The sequence below is a fragment of the Esox lucius genome, chromosome 21 (assembly GCF_011004845.1).
Source record: "Esox lucius isolate fEsoLuc1 chromosome 21, fEsoLuc1.pri, whole genome shotgun sequence".
Classification (NCBI taxonomy): Eukaryota; Metazoa; Chordata; class Actinopteri; order Esociformes; family Esocidae; genus Esox; species Esox lucius.
In genome coordinates, this window is record NC_047589.1 from 18361688 (window position 1) to 18371874 (window position 10187).

A 10187-nucleotide genomic window follows, 5' to 3' on the forward strand; every position below is an offset into this window, starting at 1 on the left:
GATTACTGTTAATTTTATCACATGGAATTCAGATTCATTTTGAATGTGGGGCACCCGACAACCTGTGAGCCCCTTCTCTCCTTTCATCTTAGTGAAATGGGATACAACTTTGCTGATTCCCCCACCAGCGTTAGCCAAGGCTCTTTGGGGGGGGATCCTGGAAAGTCACAGAGGATTCACTCAAAAAGAACACTCGGCCTGCCATGTTTTTTGGATGGACAGCTCTATTTTTGGGGGCACAGTCTAACATCTCTACTTCATAACATTATATTGGCGCATGTACACAGGCCTATAGTGGCCAAGTATTTTATTTTAAAATATGTACTTTTACATGCACAGACATGATTTTGTGGACATTTTTTAATGATTATGAAAGCAAAATATGCATTGGGTACGTGTTGCATTGTTTAAAAACACTGAGTATAGGGATACCCCTATTTGGAGCAGTTTGATGCCATGTCCAGCAAAACGTTGCAATATACAGAACGTACCTGACTGAAACCATGTTGTTTTTTTCTATTTCTATAACGTCCGACATGACATTAATATGTAAATTAATCTGTAAGAGTACACACGCGGCTCTATACCCCATTATATATACGTATGACAACTATACGTACATTCTCTGTATTCTTTCCCTGCACGTTGTCTTTCACCGACAGTACCATCCAAATAACATTTAAGGTGTCCGTATTTGCGAATAAGGACAATTCTGATTGGCCAATCGGTAAATTAAAGAACGCAATGCGACCGCAAAATCACCAATGATGTGATGGTTTTACGTTTCTCCTGTGGGAAACGTAGTTCTGAAACCAGAACATTCATCACAACATCTACGTATACGACTTCTTCTTAAACTACAAAGACCACAATGCAACGCGATTCCTCTTTCCGGAAGTGTAATGCACTGATACTACAACGTGATAGCTAACAAGAATCTGAGGGCAAGAACAATGTCCCACTTCACAAAGAAAAGGAAATTAGACAAACGTGTGCAGGACAATCTGTACTTTGACAGTTATTCTGATGTTACAATTCACGAGGAAATGATTGCAGACACTGTTCGGACGAGCACCTATAGGACAGGGATTTTAAGAAACAGCAATTCGATCCAAGGGAAAGTAGTGTTGGATGTCGGTGCAGGGACGGGTGTTCTAAGCATATTCTGCGCACAAGCCGGTGCCAGGAAAGTTTACGCGGTGGAGGCTAGTTCAATAGCTGATCAAGCTGTGAAAATCGTTAAACACAATAAGATGGAAGACATAATCGAAGTGATTAAAGGGAGTCTGGAGACAATCGATTTGCCCGAGCAGGTGGACGTGATAGTCAGTGAGTGGATGGGATACGCGCTGCTTCACGAATCCATGCTGAATTCTGTCCTTTTCGCCCGCGATAAATGGCTTAAACCGGGTGGTCTCATTTTGCCTTCAAAAGCGGAACTGTACATTGCACCGATCAATGATTTGGTAGTGGAAGACCGGTTAAGTTTCTGGAACACAGTGAAGGATCAATACGGCGTGGATATGTCCTGCATGTCTGACTTCGCCAAGAAATGCATCATGAACAATGACATCACTGTGAACTTGGTGACGGTAGAGGACGTCCTCTCCCACCCATGCAAGTTCGCCGAGTTGGATCTTTATTTAGTTACCGCTGAGCAGCTTAAATCCGTCAGCGGGTCATTCAAATGCGAGTGTTTTGGCTCGTCTCCCGTTAACGCACTGTGCGTGTGGTTCACAGTAACCTTTCCGGGTGGCGAGGAGAAGCCCCTGGTCCTCTCTACGTCTCCGTTCAAACCGGAGACGCACTGGAAACAGGCGGTGCTGTATTTGGATGACCCGGTGGATGTTAGACAGGACACCACAGTGGTGGGCGATGTCAGCATGTATCCATCGGAAGCCAGTTCCAGACACGTATGCATCCACGTGGATTACACTATAGGAGAAGTAAAAAAACACTCCAAGACCTTCTCCATCCCTGATGGATATTCAGGAGAAGCTCAACAATAACGTGTTGCCTGTGCTTTCACACTTGTCTGCCTAAATTATATATTTTTAAAGCCCACTATGTTATCTAGTTCATGCTACTGAGATGGCTCATTGATTAATCTGAATTGAAGTGGCTGAAAGTGTATAATACTCTAACCCAAAATATTTTCGAAATGCTGTAATGAAAATGGTATGCAATTCAGTCTTTATTGTCATGTTTATTCACATTTTTTAAATTGTATCTGTACCTTTTGAGCGAGTCCTACAAGAAGCAAGGTAACAGGGTCAGGGCTGTGTTTCAGGTCTGGGTCAATCAGCAGCACTGTCAATAGTCAGCATAACTGTTGTGTGTGTGTGTGGACCCACCACTGTCTCACTAACAGATATGATCAATATGTATGTATTCTCTGCTAACAGTAGATAGACTGGATATCAAAGCTCTTTACGTAATGAACTAATCCAGTCCTATTGTGTTCTATATTGAAGGGTTCCTCATCTCACTGGGCCACATAGACATAAAATCAATTAACTGAATCTGAATTCATATTTTTTTTTCTCACTTATTCAAATCGTTTTTCAGTTTGAAGAAGACCACTTCAAAACGTTATCTGTAGACCTTTGTGATACATTGCTATTATACTTTCAAAACAGAACTGCTACACGGGTCAGGTTAGGACAGATGACCTTATTTGTCGGAGAGTCTAACTAGCACTGGCTTTTATGTTTTAGGGTAGCATTTTTATAGTGCTGTCTGTACCAATATTTACATATAGTGTTAAATACATTAAAAGTTCCAGAAATCAGACTGCTGTCTGTTTTGTTGCTGAAAATCAATTTCTTCAAATTAGGGAAATTCTATTTAATTTATTGTCAACATATGGTGAAGTAATACTAATCTGACCTATTTTGAGTGTTTATCATTTGGGAAATATACAGTTGTGGACAAACAGTTTGGCGCCCTGGCACTTAGTTCCCTCTCTTTTCATATAATGTGTGGTAGTGATGGCCGTTTGAGGCTTCATTAGCGTTATTTTAGCAGCAGGATATTATGCTGGCAGCACTTAGATTTTCTTTATCACAGTTAAAGCCATCATTAAAATGTATAAGGCAATATGGTTAACAATCCTAGTCTGTGAAAAAGAACAGACAAGAATAACATTGAAACAGACAAACTGTACAGAGTAGATTAACTGTATTACCCTATATATTTCAATGATGGCTTTTATTTTGAAAAATTAAATCTGAGTTAGCACTGCTAGCATAATATCCTGCTGCTAGAAGAACGGTAATGAAGCCTCAAATGGCCATCACTAATGTTTGGTTTTCACAGCGTGTTATTGGATTTAGAAACATTGCCGAAGCAATTTAGATCTATAGACTTAAAAGATATTTCCCTAATTTGCCCCCACCTTGGGGTTGTTAGCTGATTTAGAACACTTATCAAAAGGAAAACACTGCAGTTTGTGCCTGTCTATAAACAATCATGGTTTTCTTTTCGAATATATTCACCAACCACCTCTATGCCGACAATAAGTTTGTCCACAACAGTCACTTCACTGAACACTACACCGCTTTAAGGACATTTAACATGCCTTTGCTGAACTCAATCTCCTCTTAATACAAAAAATTTACCATTTTCAATCAAAGCCTACGACAGCCTGCTTGCCCCCCAAACATCCTTAACCATGGATGGGACTGAGTTGGAATTTGTCAAAACCTAGAAATATCCTTGTATTTGGCTAAACGGCTCACTCTCATCCAATACCTGTATTGGCTATCCGCATTCTAAAGTTTAATCCAGAAGTGGCGTCTTATATACTGTCACACATGCTGCAAAGTAAACAGTTGTAAAAACGACCATCCTGCCAATCCTGGACTATGGCTACATAGTGTTAAGGCTGCCACTAAAAAGCTCCTCCATCAGTTCTGTCGTTTGTCATTGTTATCCGCATTGTAACGATGACCCCTTCAACACTCATTACTGTGACCTTTGTACTCTGGTAAATTGGCCTTCCCTTCACATACAACGCCAGGCTCATTGATTCCGCCAGGCTCACAATTAAACATCTGCTACTAATTGTAACCAGTGCTGTTAATTTTGCTCAACAGTTCGGGGTCTCCTTTGTCATATTCTTTGTTAAAACCCTATACCATACAAAGAAGAAACCAGATATAAACAAGATCCAGAAACACTGTCACGTTCTCTGCGCCGGAGCTCATTTAAGATGGACTGAGGCAAAGTGGAAACTGTCCTGTGGTCTGATGAATCAATACTTGAAATTATTTTTGGGAAACATGGTTGCTGCGTCCTCCGGACTAAAGAGGAGATGGACCATCCGGCTTGTTATCAGTGTACAGTTCAAAAGCCAGCATCCATGATGGTGTAAGTGCAAGTGGCATAGGTGACTTGCACATCTGTAAAGGCACCATTAATGCTGAACAATATATACAGGTTTGGAGCAACATATGCTGCCACCCAGATTATATCTTTTTCAGGGAAGGCCTTGCTTATTTCAGCAAAACAATGCCCACATTCTGCACATATTACAACAGTATGGCTCCATAGTAAAAGAGTCTGGGTGCTAAACTGGCCTGCCTGCAGTCCAGACCTGTCACCCAATGAAAACATTTGGTGCATTATGAAATAAAAAATATGACGAAGGAGACCGTGAATTGTTGAGCAGCTGAAATCCTATATCAAGCAAGAATGTGAATACATTTACATTACACTTTCAAAACTACAGCAAGTGGTCTCTTCAGTTCCCAAACACTTATAGAGTATTGTTAAAAATAGAGGTGAGGCAAAACAGTGGTAAAAATGCCCTTGTCACAACTTTTTTTGAAACGTGTTGCTGGCATCAAACTAATATAGTATTTTTAATTACCTTTCTCAGTTTCAACATTTGATATGTTGTCTTTGTACACTTTTTTTTATTTACATATAGGGATAAATGCATTTATAATCATTGCATTCTGTTTTTATTTCCATTTTACGCAGCATCCCAACTTTTTTGGAAATAGGGTTGTAGAATATCCTTTTACAAAGTGAACATTTTACATATAGCCCCTTTAAGTTATTTATTTAAGGAAATAAATGGTATGGACACAATTATTGGCACTCTAGAGGTAGTGCTTGGTTGCAAAGCATTTGGCTGGTTGCACAGCCAGCAGAGAGCTTGCTGCCACTTTCTACTTGCAATTTGGCCCACTCTGTAGTAGCAAACTGCTCTAATTCTTCAATGTTTAAAGCAGTGCCTTTCACACTAATTGCTGTTTTCAGCTCTTGTCAAATGTGATGGATGTGATTCGGATCTGTATTGAAACACTGACCCTGCCTACTCCAGAATAGTTGTGTATTCTTTACTATTCCAATGTGATCTTGATGAGTGTGAGCTTCTTGTCCTGCTGGATGCCCCACACTCCTTTTGGAATCTGCTGATTTCAGGATGCTTTGTGCACAGTTATGTCCCCCAGTACTAGAGGCAGCAACATTTATATAGGTAGCCTACTATTCTCCTGTGTTTACTCATGGTTAAATTTGATTTCACAGCAACATTTTCTCTTCGTTCTCTGCTGCCACATTTAGGCTCAAGGTCACGTAGCATAGCTACCACAGGTATTTGCAAACCTGCCCAATTGACACACTAAAGTGAGGACATGTCAAGTGCAGTTATAATCTTCTAGCTGCTCCTGCACTCTGTATCCAACTCTGATATGCACAGCCACTACTGCAACGCTCAACTCATTCCAACACATTCTTGCCTTGAATCATTTGAAATTTAATAGAAATTGCATAGGAACTTTAAATTGGTTTATTTGTCTTGTGTTGAATAGCGATGTAGAAGATCAATAGAGAATGTTTTTAATCTAACTCCTAGAGTCATTGTTAAAGTTGGGATGTGAGAGGATAATCAACTGTCTTGGGAATGCAGCAACTCAAAACGTTTAGTCTTCAACAATCAGCAACATTAGCTATTGTCTAACAGGATAACAGACGTTGTCAGAGAACAATGGAAAATATAACAAACTACACCTTTAATATTATGTCAAATTCTCCTTCATAAATTTCTCAGACTTTGGAGGGAGACCGGAGTTCGAAATGGCTGCAAAGGACAAATAATAACTTGAAGGAATGTATTGTTTAGAGCTAAATGCATATGTATGGTTTACGTCGTGTGGGATTGCTATAGACCATGGGTTTGATTGTACATGTTATCAATCTTGTTAGCCCAATGCAAATACCTGATGCGTTAATGACACCACAACTGAGCTGCTTCCTAAATATTTTCCTTTTTTCCCCCTAATATACTAAGATATATTTCCTGTTTTTTATGCCTTAATTGATGGAGACAGTGGGGAAAAGATAGAGAAAAATGTGGATGCTGGATTCAAACCTCCAGGCCATTGCAATGCACTACTTCTGAAGTGGGGAAAAAGGGTTCTTTTAAAACAAGTTCTTTTTTAACTAGAGTGACATGGGTGCCATTTGGAACGCATGGTTACTGTTTGGGAATTGTTTCTGTGTGCTAGTGACCTACCTAGGGTGAATTATATTTGGTCAATGACTAATACAAGAACCACATTCATGTCAAACGTCACCTGACACAACAAATTGGAAAGATTATTGGCAAAATCTAATTTGGAAGAGCAGTTCTCAAAGCTTTGTGTTGAACTCTCCAGGGCTGTAGGGAGTATATCTGACATCACCATCATTAGCATCCATGAATGTTGCCTGTTTGACCAGAACAGGGACAGTGATATTACACACTGATCTAGTCCATAGCATGCTAGTACTATATCCTGTCTATTTAAAATAATAACCCAGCGTTTCAATCATTGCCTTTTTACTGATTGATCTCTGTTACGCATTTGCTTGATACTTTTTTCTCCCGTTAATACTATTCCATTGTGTGCTTAACAATAAAGCAGTTTCAAATTTTTTAAATTAATGCACACAGTAAAGCTGTTCAAATACTATGATATGTTCCTTATCCTGTATATTTGTTTATCCCTAGCCCATGAATTTGACTTTGTGTGTGTCTGTGTGTGTGTGTGTGTGTGTGTGTGTGTTTGTTTGTGAATGCAATGAGGCCTGACTGCATGGATGGACAATAACAAAACACATCCTAACAGGACTGGGGCTGAGTTTGTTGGTGCTGTTAAGTAAATCCCATTGCTTGCAGGGCAACAACACACAAATCCAAACAGGATGCCCAAATTACAATCAGCCTATAGCAGGAGGCGAGGCAGACGGGTTCTGCCTGTGAGCGAAGAACAAATCCACCAACTGTGGGAATGCGTGTATCTAATCCCTATTCAATCATGCACGTTTTGGATTAGGCTCCTATGTAATTCTTCTCAGGTATTGTTTTTTGTTTGTTTTTTAACCTAAAATGATATTTCAATTTTGTGGAGTGAATTATAGGCTTAAAGCACCATGAAGGATAAGCAGAAGCCTGCAATGTCCAGATTGGTGGAGGAAGGGGCTTTATACGGGTCAAGAGCGCATGGACGTAATGTTCTCTTTTCAGGATACAGTTAACAGTCCTACGACGTTTACCGCACTAACAGTTGACATGAATACTGTTTACCGCGCTAACAGTTGACATGAATACTGTTTACTGCGCTAACAGTTGACATGAATACTGCCATCTTGGTTTCATTGTATCTTGACCATCCCACCGCTGAAACCGAATACTTTGTCTGACTGTATGATAGCACTTCCTTCGAATAAAACCCTTTTGGAAGTAGGCACAGAGACAACATTTTCTTGGCACAATTAGCGGTCGTAATACTTGCAAGGAGAGAGAAAACACAGCCACAAAGTAATGGTGGAGAATCTCTGGAGAAGTTGGAAATACATTCAATGCTTCTACAAGAATGAGTGGGGACAGGAATTTGCATAGTCATCCCTGTGAGAACAACATATTTTCCTTATCACATCCTAACCCCTGCTGTGTCTTCTTCTAACCTAAACTCATTGATCTGTGTCAACACCTCATTCTTCCATTTCCACATTTACAACACTATCAACACCTCTGGCGTTCCTCACAAGGACTCAGTAATTTTCCTTCAAGCTCAGTACTTAACTAGAAATATTCTATGTACAATCCATGAATGCATCAGTTCAGTAAAATTACCACAACAACTGGAACTCAAACCATGGACTTTTTTCTTCACATGCTAATAATATGCTAATAATCCAAAATGATATTTGTGTGTCATTAAGAAAAAAAGACAAATGTAAAAATATTCAATAGGCCGGTCTCTCCCTCACACACACACACACACACACACACACACTGCCTTGCCTTACCCTTGCTTTGCTGGCAGAGCAGAAGATGGCAACAGTACACTCCATTAAACCAAGGTAAAATCCAACACCCATCCTGCTGTCTGACACCATGATGGGCAGAAACAGCAGTAGACATCCATTTTCTAATCATCATCCAATATACGACAGAAACACACAAACTCAAAGCTGGATGACAGGTAATGGCGTTTGTGGCATGTGACTGCCAGTCTACACTACAGTTCAAAGGTTTTGGGTCAGTTTCCTTGTTTCCCATGAAAAGGTACATGAAATGAGTTTGAAAAGCAAATATAGCATAATGAATAGGAAATATATTAATTGACAAGGTCAGAAATAGTGACTTTAATAAATAATTATTGTGTCCTTCAAACATTGCTTTCCTCAAAGAATCCTCCATTTGCAGCAATTACAGCCTTGCAGACCTTTAGCATCCAATAGTCAATTTGTTGTAGTCTGAAGAGATTTCACCCCATGCTTCCTGAAGCACCTCCCACCAGCTGGATGAGATTGATGGGCACTTCTTTCGTACCATACGGTAAAGCTGCTCCCCCAGCAGCTCAATACGGTTGAGATCCGGTGACTGTGCTGGCCACTCCATTATGGACAGAATACCAGCTGACTGCTTCTTCCCTAAATAGTTCAAGCATAGTTTGGAGCTCTGCTTTGGGTCATTGTCCTGTTTTAGGAAGAAACTGGCTCCAATCAAACACCCTTCACAGGGTATGGCATGGCGGTGCAAAATGGAGTGATAGCCTTTCTTCTTCAAGATCCCTTTTACACTGTACAAATCTCCCCCATAACCACCACCTTTTCATTTGGCCTGCATTTCACGAACGTTCTTATTTGTGATCCGAACATCCCAAACTTAGATTTGTCTTTCCATTACACTTTTTTTCCAATCTTCCTCTGTCCAGTGTCTGTGTTCTTTTGCCCATCTTAACATGTTCTTTTTATTGGCTATTCTAAAATGTGGCTTTTTCTTTGCAACTCTGCCTAAAAGGCCGGCATCCCAGATTCACCTCTTCACTGTTGACGTTGAGACTGGTGTTTTCCGGGTGCTATTTAATAAGGCTGCCAGTTGAGGACCTGTGAGGTGTCTGTTTCTCAAACTAGACACTATTGTATTTGTTTTCTTGCTTAGTTGTGCACCAGGGCCATCCACTCCTCTTTCTATTCCTGTTTAGAGCCAGTTCATGCTGTTCTGTGAAGTAGTACGCAGTATTGTACAACATATTCAGTTTCTTAGCAATTTCTCACATGGGATAGCCTTCATTTCTCAGAACAAGGATATACTGATGAGTTTCAGGAGAAAGGTCTATTTTTCTGGCCATTTTGTGCCTGTAATCAAACCCATAATTGCTGACACTCCAGATACTCTAGTATAAAGAAGGCCAGTTTTATTGCTTCTTTAATCAGCACAACAGTTTTCAAATGTGCTAACATATGTGCAAAAGGATTTTCTAATGATCAATTAGCCTTTCAAAATGATGAAGTAGGATTAGCAAACACAACATGCCATTGGAACACAGGAGTGATGATTGCTGATAATGGGACTCTGTACGCCTGTGTAGATATTCCACAAAAAAATCAGCCAATTCCAGCTCCAGTAGTCATTTGCAACATTAACCATTTCTACACTGTATGTCTGATCAATTTGATGTCCTTTTAATGAACATAAATGTGTTTTTCTTTTCGAAAACAAGGATATTTCAAAGTGACCCCAAACTATTGAACGGTGTTGTATATTTGTATTTTAACTCTTTTACACTATCCCTTATAAAAAGGGTTAACCCATTATATTGTTAAAAATATTTTGTCTCTAATTAATCAAAATCAACATTACTTTTTGAAATATAAATACATTGAATTAATGAATGTGAAAATCT

At 39.7% G+C, this 10187-nt stretch overlaps 1 protein-coding gene across 1 annotated transcript; it reads left to right on the forward strand.

The window, feature by feature from the left end:
• The first annotated feature begins 897 nt into the window (after positions 1-897).
• On the forward strand, positions 898-2793 carry prmt6 (protein arginine methyltransferase 6). The gene has a single exon (XM_010891168.4). The coding sequence runs from the start codon at positions 954-956 to the stop codon at positions 2007-2009; it is 1056 nt and encodes a 351-aa protein (XP_010889470.2). The 5' UTR covers positions 898-953; the 3' UTR covers positions 2010-2793.
• Positions 2794-10187: the final 7394 nt, after the last annotated feature.

Coding starts and splice junctions, on each gene's coding strand:
- prmt6 (XM_010891168.4), top strand. CDS start 954: ATGTCCCACTTCACAAAGAAAAGGAAATTAGACAAACGTGTGCAGGAC.